Here is a 23,328-nt window from a genome sequence, read left to right as displayed (position 1 = left end):
GTAATTGAGTAACACTTAACATTTAAGATTAATATCTGCTGTATGTTCTTCATTCATACTATTATTAGTCAAGATAAATGATATTGAAGCAATGAGCAAACATTAGAAACAGAACACTGCAGTTCCTTCACCTCAGTGGTCACATCCTAGCCCACTTCCCTTGATTTGGACAACATCACATGTAATTTTTGTCAGGTTATTCTTCATTTGGTGAAACACTTATCACTCATTGCAACTTCTCACAACACACAGTTTGAACTGAATAAGTGAGTAAAGGTTTCAACAACTTTTTTTCATTAGTACGACTGACGTTCAACTTGTTGAAGCAAATCATCTCTCATTTTAGTCCCAGTTAAGCTTGTTATTTTACTGGATCTTTCAGTAAAAATAGTTGTCTCCAACATCATTTGATCACTGTGCAGGATCTCTTGGAACTTTACTGATGTGGTTATCATTATGGAAACATGATATTTTCCTCAAGTCTTTACTATCAGTTTTTGTTGCTATTTCAAACAGAAATAATTCCTGATATGCTAAAAAAAACCCATGATGCTCTCTGGCTTCTCACAATTAATATATTGTTTTACATAGATTTTTTTATCATCTTTAAACCTTATTATTTTTCAACAGAACCTTCACAATGTTTTTCTTCCTCTAATCTTACTTCTTTCCTATACGAAGGGTTGCTCTGACTTTTGCCATTATGTCATATGTAAGTTAACATTGAAAAAATAAACTAACTGATTTTAAAAGAAATAAAAACTTAACATTTGGTAATTCCTACACAGGTCATGTAATGTTTGTCATTTAGCTGTATTATTATCATAAATCTTAATTTCTTTTATAAGTTACCTACTAAAATGAAAAAAAAAAAAAGTTTTGGAAAACTAGAAGCTTACATGAAAGTTTATATTACTCCTTACACTTAGAGGTGCATTCTTTACTAATTTCATCCTTTGAAATCACTCAAAACCCAAATTACCATAAAATAATATTCAAAATAAGGCTAACAGTTAATTCTTCAAATGTATAAGTAAACAGTTTTGTACATATATATATCTTCAAGTTTTATAAATATTTGGATCTAAATGTTACTTAAAAAATAATCCTAAGTGAGAGGAGGTGCCTAAAAAAGAATTTCTAATAGTGATAATGAAAGAAAAATACTGTGTAATAAATAACTCATTAATAATAAGTAATTGATTTTAAATGTACTTATAAAAAAACATGATCTTTACCTTTATATGCCTAGAAACATACTCATTTAAAAATACTTTGTCAAAATTCTATAACTTATCAAACATTACATGTAAAACATGCACACTTACTTCATCTGGTTTATCCAACAAAATGAAAACCAAGTCAAATCTGGAAAGCAAAGGACTGCCCATTTTCAGGTTTTCAGACACAGTCTTAGACTTGTTGTAGTGTCCACCAACAGGATTAGCAGCTGCCAAAATGGAAGTCCTAGCAGGAAGGCTGCACACTATTCCTGCCTTTGCAATGCTAATGGTCTGTTGTTCCATAGCTTCTAAAAGAGCATAATGTTGGTTGGGCATCTTATCAAACTCATCAATACAGCAACAGCCCTGATCAGCAAGTACTAATGCACCAGCTTCTAAAGCATACTCCCCACTTGAACCTTCTTTGGACAATGTTACAGTTAGTCCTGATGTTGTTGTTGTATTTCCACAGATGTACACACCCCGAGGTGCTACGTTAGCACAGGCTTGAAGCATTTGGCTCTTACCAAGTCCTGGATCACCAACCACCAAAATGTGTGGATCTCCTCTAACAGGAATGTGATTGAAATCATCAACATATTTTTGGGTACCACCCACTAAGCCCAAAACTAGTCCCGCCTTAACCATTTCATGACCATAGATGGTTGGACACAGGGATGCCACTAGAAGACGAAAAAGATTATCTTCTGCTTGGATGGCCTGAATGGCATAAAGGTCTTTAAGATTAAATTCTAAACCTACCACAGAAGCCATACTTGTATCCAAGGATGAAATAAATTTTCCCTTACAGCTGGAAATACAATTAGCAAGAACGTACAAAAGAAACATGCATTTGTCTCTATTTGCCTTGAATCCACCTTCATCAGTACTGGTTACTTTTACCACTCCAGATAAAATTACAATATCACCAGGCACACAGATGTCCACTAAATCAAACATTAATTCAGCTTCAATAGTCCTCGGTACCCGCCCTCCTTCCCTTTGATCATCTATTATGATTTCCTGGAGTCGAATACTCTGCCAGTCAACTGTTTCAGTAAGTGGTGAGCTTCTAAGTGGAATAAAAGTTCGGGACCTACAACCCCTAACAGCACATCTTGTAGGTAACGTGTATTTCCCGTATGGCTGTGTTATAACTTGCACATTACTACAGTTTCCACATTCAAAAGCCATCTTTGTGCACAGTGGTTTGACATTGCTTACTCGAACAACTGTCCCTTTTACAGAAACAAATTTTCCATAGTAATTAGCCTTCAGGTTTTTCATCTGAGTGAGAGGTTCGTATCCAGAGAGCCGAGCATGAATTTTAGGTACATTAAATTCATCAGTTATAAACTGAACACTACTGTCATCTTGCTCTTTACTGAGTTCATTAAAGATTTCTTTAGTAAGAAAATGGTGCAGAGCAAGTCCAATGTAGTTGATCACGCTTTCTGGGGTTTCCTTTAATTCTGTAATTAGATCAGGCCACTTTTCTTTTATAACTACATCCTCAGCTAAGCTTTTCACATCAAAAGTAAAAGACTGTCTGTTCTCTATTTCTTCCTTTTTTCCAGATAGCTGCAAATTTCTACAGTACTCTTCAACTAGCTGCAATTTTTTTACAGTGTTGCTTTGTGAATCATAATGCTCATCAGGAAGATACAACTTCCATCCATTGTAAGGCCCATCTTTAGGACAAAATTCAACAACTCTTGCCACTGGTTGGGAAAATTGGCTTAGAATTTCTCCTGCTTCTAGAGTCTGTGACTGAAGTGGCCCATCATTATCAGTAGTGTGTTTAGCTTGAGAGATTCCCCTTTTATAGGATCTTCCTCTGTAACACCTTCTGTTCTGATAGTAAGGTCTCCAATTGCTTCTACCAGAGTATCCTCTTCCTCGCCAGAAGGGTCTTCTTACACTCGTGCCTGGCCTGCCTCTTTCCATCTTATCTTTTTTTTTCAGGTTTCTAATACCCAATAAAGTTTTATAAAATAAAAAAATGTATTAAAGTATTTTTTTCTGTCATTGAACTACATTACTTGATGTAAATTTATTAAAATCTTACCATGTAGCATGGTGTAACAATAATAAAAACTGTGTAATACCCAAAATAATTACAACATAAAAAATATATACATCTGAAAATACTTTTTTAGCAACATTTTTAGATTAAATTGAGTCTTATAAAAAAAAATTCAATGTGATCACAACATTCAATATAAAAATATTCAGTACCATTCATGACAATCAAAATGTGATAAAATCTGTTAAGAGCATTTGGTTGTGAAGGTCACCAGTGATCAAATGAACAATTGTCCACCATAACACTACCTGAATACATTCCAAACTGCTAACATAATCAACCAGAAATGCCATTGTTTCTTATTTTGTTAAAAACAAAATGTGCAAAAGATAGTGAATTTTGATAGAGCTTATGTGCATTAACGTTACATAATCAATATGAGTCATTCTTACTTAATATATATTTTACTAAACTATCTGTGTAAACACACAAAAAATAATAAACTGTAGTATAACTTTAAGCAATGTGGACAAGTCAGAAAAATTAAGGCAAATTAATCCATATTTCAATAACTAAAAGTATGACTAGAAAAAAATTCAGATATAAAATAATGTCAAAACTGTTTCATTCTATGCTTGTAGTGTTTTTACTATTATACCTGTTAAAGAATGTAAAACAGACAAATATGATATAGTGAATATTGTAAAAGTAAACCCTGTAATAACTAGTAGAATCCCTTGAGGATCAGTATTTGGATCTTTTCACTTACATTAATGATAATAAGAACACAATTAATTAAGTTTACTAATGGCACTAGTATCTCTAGCTGTCTCAAGGATGTTTAGGTAATACAAAACAACAGACCAGTTATTAAATTGGATAAATATTTGGCAATGACTTTTAATTACCCTAAGTGCAGTGTAATGCATTTGGGTTATCAAAATTTGTGTCACATTTTTAATTGATGGGGGACATACTTAATAGCATGACTAAAGAAAAGGATCTTATCACAGTCATGGATACTCGAGCCATTTAGACAATACTCAATAGTCGGTGGTAAAGCTAATACAACTTTAAGGTACATATGCAGGTAAACTGATTTCAAGTTTTAAAATAAAAGGTAATTATTTCTCTACATATCACTTGTAACCTTCAATAACTGACTTTTCACTGTTTAAAAAAAATTCTCAACCTATCCTTTTGAAATAACTCTTTCATCTGAAGAATCATCCTAGTATCCCTAAGTCAGTTACTGAAGGCCCCAAGATCATCCAACAGACTGATGTGATAAAGTTTTGTGCTGTTATTTCTGTAAACCAAGAGGAGACAAGTTTAAGAATTCAAAATTTGCAAGCTAAAGGGGTGAGGTAATTTGTTTTTAAGCACAAAGGTACACAATGAATTGTGCCCACCACAAGTAACAAAACCCAGTTTACAGCATTAAAAACCTTCAGACTTACCAATCAGCCACTGGAGGATTAGGGCTAATAACAAAGTAAATTATTTCTTGAAAGATAGGTGTGTAAGGACAGCTTGGAAAGATCAAATAATCCTTTGTATGTTATGCAATTTGTGTTGAATTAATTTTACAGAGTATACAACCATCAGCAACAAGTCATACTATGTACAAGGTAAGTTACTGCCAGTTTCATTTACACATTAAAATCAAGAGCAAGAGGAAAAACTTATTAAATTTAATTTTCACACCATAATCACTTGAAAGCAGAAAATAAAATCATACCACAGGATTTTAATTTCAACTAGTATCACATTACCAAAATAATTAATAAAATTTACCACTTGAGAGTAAGAATGTATAGTAAGCTCCCTCACAATATCAGCAAGTTAAATAATAGACATTTTATCATGTATCATAACCTTGATGAAAACAATTATCTTTCTTTATTCATTAATATATAAAGTTACCAAAAACAAGTTGTTGCTTTTTCTGGTATGCCCCATATTAAAATATTTCATTTAATTAAATACCAAACTTGAATGTACAATGAGACAACATGCTAAAATAGAAAATAAATTCTCCACTTTAGGATTATACCTCACAAACATCAGAAAGTTTATCTTCCATTTTGCCAAAACCTGAAAAGGTCTAATCACTGTGATGAAGATATTAATGAAGTCTACAAAACCTTTCATTCGTCTGACTCTTTAAGTAGTTAAAAAATGTAAATGGTAAAGTTAAAAAGGCTTTAACTCTAAATATTGGAATTTTCCCATATTTCTTACCAAATCTACATTAATTGTATCCTCATCTATAATGTCTAAATCTGTAAATTATCATTTAAGACCTCAACAGAAAACAAATAACTCATTATTTTAAAAATTAGCTTTCATATTCATTCAAGGAACTATAAAAACTAATTTTTAATATGATTGAAAATAAAATCAAAGTTTACAACTATTCTTACAGAAGTTGTAACACATTAAATATATTTTACCCGTCAGTTGATCAGCAATAATAGTAACTCAAATTCAATGCTATCCCAAACCCCAATGATTCTTATTTGCTTCCAACTTAATTAACCAAAAATTGCAAATAATCTGGCCTCTTGATCATCACTTCTACAGCTCTTTGTTAGGTCTTGCATTTACTGATATAACTGCTATCTTACCACTTCCTTATCTGATTATATTCTTCTAACTTAATGTTTTACGACAACATGGGACCTACTGGTCCATCTTGAATCCTCCGTCTCTAAATTATCCTCTTTTTTTTTTTAATCATAAAGCCAGCCTTTATCATTTACTTACATATCTAGGTTTCTCTTAAACTCACTTAAATTTACTGCCACCACAAAATATGAAGGCAACTCCTTCCAAATGCCACTGTTAGAAATATAAAACTGTCTTACCTGAAGGTGCCTTATGCCCTGGCAAAATTTATACTTGTGTCCCTAGTCCTACTATTTCATTGTATGAAAAAAAAATGATGCATCAACGCTATCGTTTCCCTTTACAATGTTAAACACATCAATCAGATCCCTCCTAATTCTTCTTTTTTTCCCCAAGAGAAAAATCAATTTGAGAGATTTCAACATCTCCTCGTACAACAACCCCTCCATCCCAAGAACCATTCTAGTATTCCTTCCCTGAACCTTTTCCAACAATTCAATACCTGTCCTAAGTTAAGTAGCCCAAGACTGTTCAAAATACCAAATGTGGCCTAACCAGTAACCTATACAATATATTATGACTACTTTAGACTAAGTGGTATTCAATATTTGTGAAGCGTAAATACAACATAAAATTATATTTGTCTTACAAGTAGCAACAGCCAAACGTGAAAAATGTAAACTCAACCAAACTAATTTCTTTTAGCAAAATGAGAAATTTATGTTTTTCATACAGTTTATTATTATTTCTAGCTATAACGCTATAGATTTCAAAGTTTTGAAAATAGCGCTTACATCTTAGTTTTAGTAAATTGACGTAATCCTTAGAACACTTCCGTAAAGAATACAGCGCTCTCTTACATAAAAAAATATTTCATTTTAATTCGTTATATAAGTATAGTCATGCTGAGAAAGAGATAAAACAATAATATACTAAACAAACTGTGACTTTATGTACACTTTGTAGTAATGACACTGAAACAGTGAGACATTTATATTGTCTGTGTCCAATGGTTCAACCCTTATGGAAGTTAATTTTCGACACTATTTCCTTTACCATTCAAAAATCAGTACCAATGAATAATCAGAAACGGCGAATTCTTGTACAGGGCTTCCTAGAAGGCAGTGGCGTAGCTAGTGGTAGGGGGGAGCAAGTGGGGACATCTGTCCCCGGGCACAGCATCGGGGGTGGAATGCACCAAATTGATGTTACATAATTAGGAAAATTGTGTAACGAGGGGGCGCGAAAACTGACTTTGTCCCCGGGCGCTGAAAACCCTAGCTACACCTCTGCTAGAAGGATTAAAAAAAAGATAACAGCCTACAGTGTATGTTTTTGATTACATTAGCTCAATATTGTATTATGACTGTTAGGAAAATTTGTTTAGCTAAAAATATCCATTTAAATCTGTTGTCATTTTATAAAGGTCAATTAAGAAAGAAAATAAGTTTTGATTATTCCAGGTATATTATTCGTAATGATGTCAATTCTTTCTTTCAATTTTATTCTAAACTTGTTCGTCCTTGTTCACAACGTTACATTATTGTGTGTCCTTTGATATGAGCAATAACGGATAGTATTAGATGCATTCAATTGTATATAACTGTGTATTTGACTTTTGTACTTGTTTTGTCGCGCGTAAGGCGTGCGACTCGTAATCCGAGGGTCGCGGGTTCGCGCCCGCGTCGCGCTAAACATGCTCGCCCTCCTAGCCGTGGGGGTGTATAATGTGACGATCAATCCCACTATTCGTTGGTAAAAGAGTAGCCCAAGAGTTGGCGGTGGGTGGTGATGACTAGCTGCCTTCCCTCTAGTCTTACACTGCTAAATTAGGGACGGCTAGCACAGATAGCCCTCGAGTAGCTTTGTGCGAAATTCCAAAACAAACAAACAAAACAAAACAAATTGTTTAATTGAATGTTTCAAGTGTTTCATTTCTGTAAAATTATCTCTTTCATCTCTTACTACCTCTTGAAATATTTGTAAATCCAAGTTCATAGTTTATTTACTTTTAGTTAGTTTGTTAATGAGCACGAACTTACAGAAAGGACTATCTGTACTGCGTCTACTGCAGCTATCAAAATCATAGTTTCAGCATTGTAAACACTCGCACTTACTGTTGAAACACTGATGGGGTTCAGTTTTTAATTGTGATTGATTACATCAGTTGTTCTTTTAATATGGTTAATGATTCAGTGTCTAACAATTCTCTGCAGAAGCAAAGAAGCTTATTTTACGTAATAATAATAATCATATGTTCATGCTAAGACTAGCCATTGAAATTACTGTGACGTAACAACCGACCCTATACTGCCTAATTTCCTTGGAAATAAGTCTAAATTTTAAATTATTTGCGAAGAGAAAATATTTCAGTTTGAGTATTTTATCCTCGTTCAAACAATGCATCTCCTTCTGTCTCCATTTTAAATTCTCCGCACTGTAAGCCTAGGCGTCGTTTTGATTTTGATTTATTGAGTAAATTCAGCGATCCTGTTATTAAAGTTCCTGGTATAGCATGATTAATTTTTCATTATTCTTCCTTGCAAAATACTCATTTGTGAGATTAGCAACCATAATGATATTATCGGTTTCTTGTAAAAAAAAAAAAAATAATAAAATTTAAACTAAATTAATATTATAAGGAAATAAAATTTTCATCACGAAGTGGCGCATTATACTTAAAATAAGCAATGCGGTGTTTGATTTGCATAGAAAAAGGAATGTTTTGAAGAAATGAAATAATAATGAAAATCACCAAAAGAGATCAGAAGCATGACGTTGTTTTATATCATCTAAAATAAGACAGGCTTCGACTTGCACAACATAAAAGTATAACTAGTGTATCTAAATAACTTAACAATTAGTGTATCTAATTAACAAACAAAAATATTTTCATTAATTCAATATCTATAAAAATGTTTACCACTTAACTGACACTTTTGTATATTCTAGCGGTTACTTATAAATATCATTTCGATAAGCAATAGGGCGACCCAGTTGAGGTAACACTGTATTATATTTTCTCAGTAGTTTTGTGGAATCTATAATACAAATGCAATATTTCTGAGGTTTACCTATCCTACAAGTAGCAGTATAAAAGCAGGACAAGGGAGTGGAAACTGAAAGTCTGAGGGTGCAATTGTAACCCCTGATTTAATGCTTGGTTCTCATCACATACAAATTTTAGATTTAGTTCGGTGGTTTAAATACTCCCTCTACAAAAATTATTTCACCGTCAATGAAGCGAGATGTATGTTCTATATTTTGCTGTTGTATATTAATAAATAACAGATGTCGCTATAACTGTCGGTCTAATACAAAAGTTTGCTATTGTTGTTTCACATATTAAATCAGATTCTTAAACCCTTCGCTGGAACAACGATAAGTCTACGAGCTTCCAACGCTACAGTCCGAGGTTCAATTCACCCCGGTTTACAGAGTAAGTAGTCAAATGTAGCTTTGATTTGAAACAAACAAATAGAACACACGAATGAGAAATTTTGGCGGAGAGGAAAATTTGAATAAATGTATTAACATGTGAAAATACGTTTCGTAGGAGTTATTCTGCTCACGGTAAATTTTTTATACTGATAACACCCCACACCAAAGTTCCACAGTGACACAGCGGTATGTCTGCCGACTTCTAACAGTAGAAACCGAATATTAATTCTTGTGGTATGTCCGAGACAGATAGACTATTGTGTAGCTTTGTGCTTAAGTAAATAAACCCACACAAAAAATGTCTTAAGGCGTATTTATTTTAGTTACAATGAATTATCCGAATGATAAGGAATATCCAGCAGGAGAGGGCATTGGTTTTCTAAGCTCAGCACTGATAGTCCTATTTTTCATATTTCAACCATAAATATTGTCATTAGCCATAAATATCCACAAAATGAATTAACAACTCCTTTTGAACAATGTCCAATTTGCCAAATATAGAGGGTACAATTACAACTAACATCAATAATAATTTCTCTAACTTCATTTTTTTACACTCAGTCAATAAGTATTTGATGAATAACTGTTCCACTTAGAAAACTACTGCAGTGATACAACGTTTCCATAGAGCTAAAACTTTGAGACTACCTCCATATGCATCATATCATGTGCTTCATCCAGTTTTTTTTTTTCTAGCGAAGGCTTAAAATGATCAGTTGTTTTAAAATAAATATTCTGTTTTTTTTTTGTTTTTTTTTAGATTCAGTTACATAAATAAATGCTCAAACATTCTTTTCAGTTTTGTTTTATTTTCAGGAAAAATATATTTGTTAATTTATTTGGTTGGTAGTTATCTTCTTATCCTCTATGTAGGTTTTTTTATTTCGTTGAATTATGTTCATGTCGTTATGACAGTCCTGTATTTCAAAACATTATATTTTTAATGTTTAATACTGAATACTTAAATGTGGGAATTTTATAAGTTTCAGTTGTTGTTGTTTTTTATGTATGCATATGATTTAAAACAGAAATACGTATAATATAATCACCAGAAGCTTTGAAATATTCACTTCCCTCCGTTATGAGTTAGTGTAACCCTTTACTGCGTATACCCTCTTTTGTACAAATATATGCTCCTATATCTTTGGCGGATTTAAGGTTGTGTGGGTCCAGGGGCTAATACTTTCTATGAGTTCTATACCTCATATAATTTTACATAGAATAAAATTATCATTAGACCTCCATTAAGACCATGGGCTCTGGGACTGAGCCCTTCTAGCCCCTACTTAAATATGCCGTTGACCTATATAGAATGTATATCTTTGTATAAAATTATTTCGCGAGTTTGTGTTTTAAGTTCGTCATGTTTTTGTTCTTGTTGCAACAAGTTTGCTTCTAATATCTTGCACCGGAAGATATTTCTGAGAAAAGGGCGGAATTCGAATATCCTAGTACATTCACACTGTAAATGTTTTGAAAATCAAAGATTTTTGTTTGTCAGCACTATAGAAATTTGTCAGTTGACCTGAAAACTTAAAGATCCTTTTACTGTCAATTGACACGAAGATATAATCATCTTGCTGAGTTCATCAGTTACAATAATCAACAGACCTAATATAACCTAAAACTACCAAACGCGTGATTACCATAATACTACAAAAATATGTGTAATAGATTTTACTTGTGAGATACAAATAAAAACATGTTTTTAACATGTGCAAGTCTAACAGATTTTAAAAATCGCATACCAGTACTTATTTTGAATATCGTACGATTTGTTACTTATGATATACAATCCGACTTTTTTTAGTGTACGCCATTATATTTCATTTTCCATGAATTAAAAAACAACAATAGAGGTCGTTGTTTCAGGTAGTTGTTCTGTAGTTCATCGCTTCAACCTGACACTGTCAGGCCAATGATGGGTGAGAAGGCGTAAAATATACGCTCTATCTGCCTCGTTCCGTAGAACATGAACCCAATAGTCCTTGAGAGCTATGTTGGCGTAAGTCAATGATCTCTCTTTCAGACACTCGAGAAGAAGAAATTCCACCAGAGGGCACTTTAATTCTTCAAAACCCACTTCACCGAGAAATTTCAAAATCTGGGTAATCCTTAGGTAATTGTATATATATCTGTAATAGGATAAATAATTTAAACATGAGATTGTAACAAATATTTATATTAAATACCTTAACTGTGAGGTTATCATTCAAAGTTAAAAGTCGTTCAATCCTAATAAAATGATGTAAGTAGGCAAAATTATTATCTATACCATGGACTTGATGTTCGTTTGTATTTTCTATTTCCACTTGTACAGCACTTTATACAGGGTGTTTGGAAAGTCACTGTGCACTTATATATTTATTAACAGACATGTTTCAATATAGAATACAGGAGGTAAATATGAATGACAATTATAAACAATGTTGAAAGTGATGTTGTGCATCAATACAGGCCTGGATCCTTCTTACTTTGTTTCTAAACACCGCTATCAGTTGCTGGCTTGAAATAGACTGAAAAAAATATGATTACAAAACTGCACAGTGACTCTCCAAACACCCTGTACAGTGAGATAAATTTGAAAAGCTTGGTTTGGTTTGTTTTGAATTTCGCGCAAAGCTACACGAGGGTTATCTGCGCTCTCTCTCTCTATAACCATTCTCGATCCGAGGGTTGGCCGCATCATGAACCAGTCTTCTCCATCTATCTAGCCATCCCTAATTTAGCAGTGTAATACTAAAGAGAAGGCAGCTAGTCATCACCGCCCACCGCCAACTCTTGGGTTACTCTTTTTACCAACAAATAGTGGGACTGGCCGTCACATTATAACGCTCCCACGGCTGAAAAGGCGAGCATGTTTTGGTGTGACGGGGATTCGAACCCGCGATCCTTGGATTATGAGTCGAGTGCCTTAACCACCTGGCCATGCCGGGCCCCAGGCCACTTCAGCAGCTAGCCAGACAAAAGATATCCAGTCAACCCACCCACTGCTTAAAGTGGTTACTTTTAACTAAACAGCAGAATTGTCTATCACATTTATAAAGCACCCACAGTTAAAAGTGCGAAGAGTGTTTAGTGACACCACGTCTTGATTCTAAGACCTTCGTGTTCCACCTCCTAAACATTAACCAATAGTTCATGCTTGTGTTTCGTATACATATGATAATTAGTAGTAAAAAAAAAACGACTCACGATGTCCATTTGAGGTTATATAAGACAAATGTTTTCATAGTTGGCAATTTTATATTATTTATTAACACTTTCTTTTATTCTGTTTTTACTATGACTTCAGATAGTTTTGTCACCTTTCTTTCTATATTTATATCAGCATATTGATTTGTTTTGTCCCAAAGCATTACATCTGTGTATCTATCTTAAGGACAACATAGACAATTATACGTTCACAAATGTCATTTATTACAACAATGATGATATATTTACTGGCGAAACCTGGTGGTAATAAATGAAACATTTCTGAAAGTACAGCTGTCTTTGTTTTCCTCAATTCCGTTACTGTGCAGTTTCACCAAGTACTGAAAGTTTCGCTTAATTACATGGGCTGTCTTTGACGTGACAGCAGCAAGAATTAAAAATCTAATTTTTAAGTTTTAGCTGTCGTCAAACTACAAGGAAACAGCTTTATTTTCCAATAAATCTACTGAAACTATAAAGCTTAACTCGAAATATTGGTAGAACTTTTAACAAAATACATTTAATACAGTTCATACTTGTGGTTAAGGAGCTTTGCACTAAATTCCTTGAGTGTTTTTTTGTTTTGTTTTCCATGACGAAAGTAGAACTATTGCTATTCGTGAAAGACGTGCAATCTAAACCTTGCACTTAAGGGTTTGGGTTTGTTTTGTTTTGAATTTCGTGCAAAGCTAAACGAGGGCTATCTGCACTAGCCATCTCTAATTTAGCAGTGTAAAACTAGAGGGAAGGAAGCTAGTCATTACCAGCCACCGCCAACTCTTTTACCAACGAATAGCGGGATTGACTGACACATTATAACGCCCCACAACTGGGAGGGCGAGCATGTTTGGTGTGACGGGGATTCGAACTCGTGATTCTCGGATTACGAGTCCAGTGTCTTAACCAAAGGCCTGCACTAAAGGGATTTTTGTTTAATATACTGTTCTAAGCAATTAGTCCTGCAGTGAGGAAGTGTATTGCAATGTTTTATATTTTGAGTTATTTTTCTCGGTTGCAAAACGAGCTTACATGATCAGCTTTGTACTTGATTGTGAGTTCAATTATATATTTAAATTAATTTGAAAATATCAAATATAAGTTAAAAAAAGCAAACATAATCTCTTCGTATTCGGGTTCGTGAGTGTTTGTGAAATAAATTTATCTTACACTAAAAGTACTGAAAGATTATTGGTTTACATAATTGTATTTTCAATGTCTCGAAATTCAAATATCCCCACATAGGTGAGGACTAAGTAAAAATTCGAGTTTCGATTCCCCGTGATGGACAGGGTGCATTAAGTAGTTTTGGACTAAAATAAAAAATCAAAAACTTGAAAAGATAATCGGAGTTGTCTACACAGTAACGGTGACATAACCGTCACTCCAAGTTGATTTTCGTGTAAAACAAATGTCAAGTGACTGATTATGTGATCTGGTACGCTCATTTCAGTGGCATACAAAAATGTAAGGAAAGACAGCGTGTTTTCAAGTAGTCGATTGAACAACAGCAAATTGATAGTTAAGCAGTTTTATGACCCCAAGAAACTATCCTGCCATTTCCAAGAAGTAGACACTAAATGAACAAGAAGTTCAGTCGCTCTGGGATAGAAACAATTCTCACTAAGTGTGGATCCCCCGCTGGTACAGCGGTAAGTCTACGGATTTACAACGTTAAAATTAGGGGTTCGATTCCTGGTCTCAGCAGATAGCCCGATGTGGTTTTGCTATAAGAAAACACACACAAACACATACTATATGTGGTTGGCAGGATGTAGACTCGCTTTCAGACCACCAATACAGCTGACCAAAGACGTGGAATGGACCGTCTCAGTCACCACTAAAACTTTATCATATTTGACAATGTAGACTTGATATAACCAGTAGACCTTATAAACTTTTCAACAGAATCGCCAGTTCAGAGCAGCAGCTGAACAACAAACCAGCATTGAAACAAATAACCAGAAATCGGTTACATAAGAATGTCAAACAACCGATGGTTGCATTCTTTCAAAACACCGCTAGCACCAAAAAAATCCTCATTTTCAATGGTGTCAAAATGGTGAATTGTTCAGATAACGTGTGGGTGAATAGAATGTCTTGTTCACAGACAAACCATGCTTCAAACTGTAGCAAAATAGAAACTTTGTGTGGACTTAGAGTGTGACTAGAATCAGTTCCATTTCCAATTTTATGGAAATAAAGTTTAAAAGTGGTAGTAATAGGACAATTGTATGTGTAGAAATCAACAGTGGTGGTCAAACTTACCTTTACTTTCAACATGTGATGTCAAATGATGTAGACTTAGAATCATTAGTATTTTCCAATACGTGGGCCTAATAGATGAATTTTGTTGTTGTTGTAAAGGATAACACGCCTTCATTTTGTGCTGTACTGACTAACAGTTTCCTAAAACAAAAGAATGGACTAGCCAGCATGCTTATCATGTTAAACCAATTAAACATGTATTCTCTGGGAAGATGTTTTATGACACATAAGTTACCAAGCAACGTTCATCGAATGGAAGGATTCGGGACGACGAAGTTGGTTTATTTATTTAAGTAACTAAACAAACCGTTCATTTTAAGCAAACCAGCCAGTGTCTGCAATAATCATAGTTAACCATTGTTTTCTGATGGATCACTGGATTTCATAGTCTACAGTAACATAACCATTTATCAATACGAACTCCAACACTAGACATGTGCATATCAGATCACATGATTGGTTATCTGACACTTGTATTTCATAAAAATAAATTTAGAAGCGCCAGTGACGTTTATTAATAACAGGATTTGTGTCCTGTCATAATTACAATACAGAAAATTGTAGTCTTCTATTTACCTTAAGGAACTTCTTTCAACAACTATGTTTGAGATTTTCGCCCATAGGTAAGTTAATTTCTTCAATTATTTTAGGTAGCTTACACAAAGTCAACATGCAAAAGCTAATTACTTATTCAAGGACTTAGCTTTCTCTTCCCAGTTGTTGCCTCGTTTCAATTCTCCAGTGTACTGATTTGTAAGCTCTATTCCATAAAAATCTAGCATCATCACATAGGCTCGAAATACTCGTTTTTTAGACTGTGGGTCACTTTTAATGGCCTAAATGAATGAAATAATCAGTTACTAACTTTGCTGTACAAGCAATAATTAGATTTAAAACTATCAGATACATCAAATATTTTTATTCGTCTAGCCTCTCAGAATTCATAATTAAATCAAAGCAACTCTTAAATGGATGTTAAAAGATTTCCAACGCGTTTGGTTTTTATAGCAAAATTTTTAGGCCATCAGATATTGTATTACAAACGACAGACGAACAAAAAAAAAAAAATTCCAATTACTTTGGCTTCGTGGAGTTGAAGGGGGTGTCCTCCTAAATTCTTTGGTTTATCACGAGTTGGAAAAAGCCTAGAAATTCCAATAAAGTTTTTTTAGATTTAGTTACTGAACTTAAATACTTCCTAATGTTTATAGTTATTTTTATGTTTCTTAAAAACAATAAAAGTACATTAAAACATTTAGGCATAGTGTTAGAAACAAAATATAAATCTTAACCAATAGAAAGACATTTACTGCAAGAAGATAAACGTTTCCAGGATTTTCACATGTTATTAGTAAAACAACTTTATTTTTCATCTCATTACGTCGCAATTCCTTTGTAATGATTGTAGACTATATATTCGTATTTGCCAGTTTAAATGCTGTCTTTAACGCTTTATTTTCAGGCTAATTACTCTTAATTCCAGTAACAATAACGTTTTATAACAATGACTCACAAAATTTAATTTTGCATAAGTTCAGTAATATCCTATGTGTATCGATCCTTTAAGATTTAACTATTTCTATCGCCGAGTTTTGTCTCTGGTCAAAATACATACATAAGTAGTTTACAGATGAACCTAGCCGAATAACAAACAAAATGTTTAATTAATGTATATATTATTGTGTTATTCACCTCCAGGAATTCAACTTGTTTTCTTCCATTGTTTATTGCAAAATAGAAATTCGCTAACTTTCTTTCATCCTACTACCTATTGTTCTGAGCCATTCACTTGTAGCATCACACGAGATTTCTCGTTCTAAATATTTCTGTATATTTGAATTTCCTGTATAGAAGAAGAAAGTGATCCTTTCTCTTGCATGTGAGATGATGTCCTGAGAATGTGTCCTTCCTTATTATTGGATGGGAATGAACAGCATATACCTGAGAAGGAGAATTATGTGCTTTGTGTATGCAGTTAAAGGTAAAATATTCACATACTGTTCTATACTGATGTTATTGTCTACATGAGTTGAGTAGTTATTGAGTAAATGTCTGGGTAGTAACAAAGAAGGTAATGAATGATCAGACAAGCATGTACGAGTTGTTATTCTGATCTGTATAAGTTGTTTCAAGCATTTTTCGTCAGAACACATATACACACCTGTTTTTTTCATATTAAAGGATATGCTTTTGGTACAGTCTATTTCGAAATAGATCAATGCTTTGTTAAGACAATTTATTTGGTTTTGGTGTAGAGTCATGCCTCGTCAGGTACCAAAAGTTTTAGGCATCAAATTGTTCGACTGTCAATAAATGGTCTGAAGCAAATGGATATTAATATAACAGTAGAGTACCCCCAATGTACTTATCCAGAATCTTGAAACATCACCGAAATAGAAGAAGCACTGTTTTAGGAAAGTTTACTGGCGGACGTCAAAAAAACTATTGCCCAAGATGACCATGTTGCCATTAGTTTAATACGTCAAAGTCAAAAGAAATCTTGCAACACATTACGTCAGGAATGGCATCATCACATTCATTGTATATTATCTACAGAAATAGTGAATAGAAGTTTGACTAAATAAAGTTACTTTACAAGAAGAGCAAACCGATATTAACCAAAGTGCATAATGGGCATTGTGTTACTTGGTCAAGACAGCATACTAACTTACAGTTAGAACACTGTTAACATGTCATCTTTACAGATGACTTCTATTTCCGGCTTGTTAAAATTGATTTTAGAATACATGTTCGTCGTTTGCTTAGAGAATAGATGAGGGAAGACTATTTTTCCAATAAGGAATACAAAGGAGGTGGTCGAGTACATGATTGGGCAGCTATTCATCATGGTGGAAAAACTGCTTTTCGTATTCTCCAGAGAAAATTCACTGGCGCCTCCTACAAGCGTCACATGGAGATGATATTTTTGCCATTTGATAGAGCAAGGTTTGGCAATAACTTGATGTAACAGGATGACAATGTCACTCTCCTCTATTTGCATACTGTACAGGATTATCTCGACCAGGAATACGTTACAAGATTGTCAAGTCTTTTGAATTGTAATTTCACTGAGAACTGTTGAGTAGATCTGCGACAGAAATTGTTAATAACGGCTGTAAAACCAGTTATATAACTGAGTGGCAGCGCTTTCTAGTGACAGGTTGGGATGAAATTTTTCGTTGATTTGCGTCATTTTCTAGTTAGTCTGGACACGTTAAAACATTTTCAACTCAGACATTTCAATATATTATGTCCCCTCCCCGATGGCTCAACGGTAATCTTGAATAATACAAGTTTTTACGCATTGCGTGTGTAATTTATCACAACATTTAATTGATATGCATGATAAAAGACGATCACTTCTCACCAGTTTATATAATTGTTTGTGTATTCAAGTTTTGTGTAATCGCCGGCCCATTTTTCTAAAATTTCTTCAATATAAACACCTGTGAATAAAGAAAGTTCATACTAAAATAACGATATTAGATGCTGAAACATAATATAGTGATAAGAAAATGAAATATTCTAGAAAAAACATTTTGTATTTAGAGTTTCGAAAAAAGAGTGCAACGTGTTAGTGTAAAGGAAGATATGTTGTTATTGTTGTTTTGAACTGAGCACAAAGCTACACAATGGGATATCTGTGCTCTGCCCACCACAGGTATCGAAACTCGATTTTTAGCGTTGTAAGTCCGCAGGTATATCGCTGAGCCACTGGGGGGGGCGTAAGGGAAGTGAAAGAGTGCAATTTGCTTTAAATAAAATGATTTAATATTTATATTAATAAAAAATACAATTATCCAAATATTACTACTTGGATTATCATAAAACATAGAGAAACGCTAATTCGTGAATTCTTGTGAGAATTAGTTGGATATTAAAAATTCATACTAGAGTTTGTTTTGAATTTCGCGCAAAGCTTCACGAGGGCTATCTGCGCTAGCCGTCCCTAATTTTGCAGTGTAAGACTAGAGGGAAGGCAGTTAGTCATCACCACCCACCGCCAACTCTTGGGCTACTCTTTTACCAACGAATAGTGGGATTGATCGTCACATTATAACGCCCCCACGGCTGAAAGGGCGAGCGTGTTTGGTGCGACAGGGATCATACTAGAGTGTATCATATCAGTGCTGTGGTACGTTAATAAAAGAATAACAAAATATGTTCAATTTCTCAATTAGAAATGTCAGATAGCTTTTTCAAATGAAAAATATTATAAATACTAACGACCAAAATAACACGGGCATCTTTGGCACTCTTTATATCGACTGTTATTAACATAAAATAGTCAGGTTTTTATTTGTAACTGGCAGGAAAACGTGGCAGATATTCTGCTACAAAAATCGTAACAATTGTTGTAGAAGTTAACCATAATTCATGACTTTCATACGTAATAAATTTAAATTGACACTTTATGTTAATGATGAAACTTGAAACAGTGTCGTTGTTTAGAAACTCGAACACTTACCTAATAATTTGATAACAACTGATTCCTTTCTCACATACAACTTACTGGCTCTCAGTGTGTGTGTGTGTGTTTTAAGCAAAGCCACATTGGGTTATCTGCTGAGTCCACCGAAGAGAATCGAACCTCTTATTTTTACGCTATAAATCCGTAGACTTACGGCTGTACCAGTGGTTCAGCGGCGTGTCTACGTTTGGTTTCGATATCCATGGTGGGCAAAATACAGATAGCCCATTGTGTAACTTTATGCTTAATTCAAAACAACAACAGTTGCGCCTCAGATTTAAACTTAGACGCTCTAACTCTATAGGTAGATTAAAGTGCTCAGTAATTCCTATTTTTTCAATACTATAATACGAAACGAAACATGAATATCATACAGAGTTAAAAGAGTTATCATAGATGTGTAAAACTAATCAAGACGCAACGTTGATACTGCATATTGTGCCACATTACCGATAGTACTACGTTGCAGTGTACAGTGTATTAATACTTCCTTCCACGTTCGTTTAGCTTGTCTTTACGAAACAAACGAGCCTTGGTTCACATTTTAAATACACCTTTTTGAATGAAAACAACAACACAAAATTACTAGACACAAATTAACTAATATTATTTTGTCTTCTGTCCTCTACTATTCTATTTGGATGCACTGGTTTACAACTTTTGTAATTACATTGCTAAAGAGCAATTCCAAAAATTCAATTTTCGAATTAAAATAAGTACCCAAGTGACAGTTTTACAAACTACTTACCCTCTGGCCTCATGGGAATTTGATTACAATAAAAAAAATAGTTGTCGTTGAGCGTAATATCATCTTCTTTTCCCTAGTAAAATATTTAAAATATATTAAACTTCCTTAAATGTTCGAAAACTCTTTACTAAACAGTATTTCAACTGTGTAAATAAAGTACTCTGGTTATTTTATAAGATTCTTTTATAAACCGTTTTTAATGAAACAGTAAGTAAAATAGCTATTTTCTAAATTACAGAAATAAAAATATACAAGAAGCAAAAAGAGACAATTATAAATATTAACTTAAAATTTTATATAAATATAGAATTATGTTTTTTTTTTCTCTGTAGTTAAGCGCAAAGTTACTCAATGGGTTATCTGTACTGTGCCCACCCCAGTCATCGAAACTTGATTTTAGCGCGATAAGTTTTCATATTTACCGATGTGTCATTGGAGTGGGGGTTAAATATTGATACATGAGACTTGCATTTCTCTAGTGTGAAAAATTCCATTGTTGTTATGCACAAATATACAGAGCAGTGTATACTGTGGGCATATACTGTGCCCACTACAAGTATCAAAATCCACTTTTTAACCGCAGTTAATTTAAGAAGGGCAGAATAAAAATTATTATTAAAAATCACGCCATGCTCCCAACTGTGAGTAATTGCTGTCAGTATAACTAATTGGTATTATTTTCTTACTACCAATAAATGTGTTCAGACTCTTCATGTCAAAGATACATAGAAAGGAAACTGCTGTGTTACTAACAATTAAAAACTGCTTAGTGGCCAAATTTAATGCAAGTAAACTGTTTTGAAGCGTGCAGTGTTTTCACGTCAACTCATTTCATAAAAGAGCAAATTAGGTAGTACCAGATTTTTATGGATGAATAGACAGGATTCTTTACAGTAGGTGTCTGTGATTTGTTGGCGATAAATTTCAACAATAAATAAACGGCGCACAGTTCATTTGCTTTGAAATGATATATTAAAACAAGTTAAACACATATACAAATGTTCATTACACTGTTGATTATCACAGTTGTATCTAGAACGTTAAACAGTTATATCGTTTTTATATCAAATTCCACACAGACTGGTTTAATTACATGATAACATAATTGAAAAGACAGGTTATTCTTTTCTACTCTGTTATTACTATACAGTTTATGATAAATTCACATTAAAAATCGTCACTATACACTATTTATGGTTAAATTCACAATCGCACAGTCTACACATATCTCTCTAGCTACTAACTAACTGAAACTAAGTTTTAGATTCATGCTTATAGCCCAACAGAGGCTAAGAACGTTCCACACGCTATGAAATATTATTATGCAATAACACTAATTTAAAACAATGAGAAAACATAGAATTTTCTAGTAACTTAACGCAATAATATAATAATTGCCAATTCACAACAACTGAATTAAACAACATATGATTCGTAAATGGTTATATAACCAAGCCTGCGATAAACTATTTCTTTTGAAAATAACTAAATTTATCACTCGTGCTATATTTAAATGGAAACAGTCGTGTATGACTCACAGGTAAATCTGCAATATAACGAAAGGCTCTGGATGATAGATTGTGAAGTAATACTGAACTGCGCCAAAACTAACTGAATTTGTACTATGAAAGAAATTTACTAAACACACAAAAAATGATGCGCGATGAGAACAGTGTTATTTTTTACTTAACAAACACAAGCACAATATATGTACTTGTATTGGATACTGGACAGCGTCTCTTCTGGATTTGCAAATTGATCAAGTTGGTTCTAGTCCCTGAAGATTCATTTTTAAACTGATCAATTCATTTCAGTTTTTGTTCTAAACTGTCCAACTTTCATGTTACTTAATTGAATCAGCAAATTCAGTGCAACTAGCATGTGATAGATCATCTTCATTCAAATCTAAATGAAGTTGTGACTTTGAGATATTACCTCTGAAGGACCCTACTCTAGGCCTTTGTGACCAATATGCAACATTACATTCATTCCACTCATGGCAGAATGGCATACGAATGAAGGCAGCTAAAAAAAAATTAACTTAACTACTTTCTTAACCATGTGCAATGTTAAGATTGTACATATATAGAACAAACTAATATTTTTAGAAAAATTCTACATAAAACAAGAAAATAGAAAATACATGGTGTGTCTGCATAATAGCTTCTTTCCTCCTTTCTTCAGGTATTTCCTCAAGGTGACATTTAATATTAATTGTATATTCAATTAAAATTTAAAACCAAATGCGTATTGATCAAAGAGCTTTATAACTTCTCTCAATCTGGTAAACCCTTACACATAATACAGACAACACAATCGTTTAACATAAAAATAATTCAAAACTTAAATTTCAAATAACACAACTACACATGAAACTCTTTAAGAAAGAAAAAAGCTCAAAATTGAAAATTATAAAAATACCTTGTAACGATACAACAGGAATAAATTAAATGTTGTTTTTCTTATTGTCTATTTGTTTATTTATTTGTTTAGAATTAAACACAACGGGCTATCTGTGTTCTGTCTCGGGTTTCAAAACCCGGTTTATAGCAGTATAAGTGGCCCGGCATGGCCAAGCGTGTTAAGGCGTGCGACTCGTAACCCCAGGGTCGCGAGTTCGCATCCCCGTCGCGCCAAACATGCTCGCCCTTTCAGCCGTGGGGGCATTATAATGCGCAGTCAATCCCACTATTCGTTGGTAAAAGAGTAGCCAAAGAGTTGGCGGTGGGTGGTGATGACTAGCTGCCTTCCCTCTAGTCTTACACTGTTACATTAGGGACGGCTAGCACAGATAGCCCTCAAGTAGCTTTGTACGAAATTCCAAAACAAACAAGCAGTATAAGCCCGCAAAATTACCACTGTGCCGACTTAAATTAAACTCAAATATATAAAATAATTAAATATACTGCATTAAAGTAGCATTTTACGGACTCAACATCAAATAGTAACACAACCAAAATAGAAACACATTACATTTTAATCTATATATGTATATATCTATTATCTAGGCATTTAAAAAAGGAACAATAATATAAATGAAGCGAAAAAGACAAAAAAACAATAGAGATAAAATGTAGTGATACCTATATATTTATTACAACAAAATTAAAAGAAATATACACAAATCACATTACTTACACACACAATTGTCACGAGGTTTCATTTCCCTACAATTTAACCTCACCAGCAGATTCTCGAGTGGAGGGTTGGTGTTCTGATTGATCATTGTGGTGGTCTATACTGAGTCCCTTGCTTTGATTATAGCATTCATGGCATCAGCCACCTCAGTCTACAAGTAACATATCTCCTCCTTGAGGTATAATTCTTC

The 23,328-nt window shown here is 33.6% G+C and overlaps 1 protein-coding gene across 13 annotated transcripts in view; it reads right to left on the bottom strand.

Annotated features, from left to right (window-relative positions):
* The window catches only part of LOC143245164 (DNA helicase MCM8-like), a 39,090-nt gene that overhangs the window by 1,445 nt on the left and 14,317 nt on the right, over positions 1–23,328 (bottom strand). For 6 of the 13 annotated variants that reach the window (XM_076491183.1, XM_076491186.1, XM_076491185.1 and 3 more), the window contains 5 exons: positions 20,001–20,073; positions 18,149–18,227; positions 15,860–15,926; positions 15,469–15,617; positions 1,329–3,192 (listed from right to left, as the gene is read on the bottom strand). In XM_076491183.1, the coding sequence (XP_076347298.1) occupies positions 1,329–3,192; positions 15,469–15,617; positions 15,860–15,926; positions 18,149–18,227; positions 20,001–20,073 (2,232 nt within the window). Of the gene's footprint in view, positions 1–1,328; positions 3,193–6,119; positions 6,915–6,936; positions 11,213–15,468; positions 15,618–15,859; positions 15,927–18,148; positions 18,228–20,000; positions 20,074–23,328 lie in introns of those variants that run through there. The other 7 variants (XM_076491189.1, XM_076491191.1, XM_076491190.1 and 4 more) reach the window with 6 other exon arrangements.

Source organism: Tachypleus tridentatus, chromosome 2 (assembly GCF_004210375.1).
Source record: "Tachypleus tridentatus isolate NWPU-2018 chromosome 2, ASM421037v1, whole genome shotgun sequence".
Taxonomy (NCBI): Eukaryota; Metazoa; Arthropoda; class Merostomata; order Xiphosura; family Limulidae; genus Tachypleus; species Tachypleus tridentatus.
This window is presented reverse-complemented; position numbering and strand designations above follow the sequence as displayed.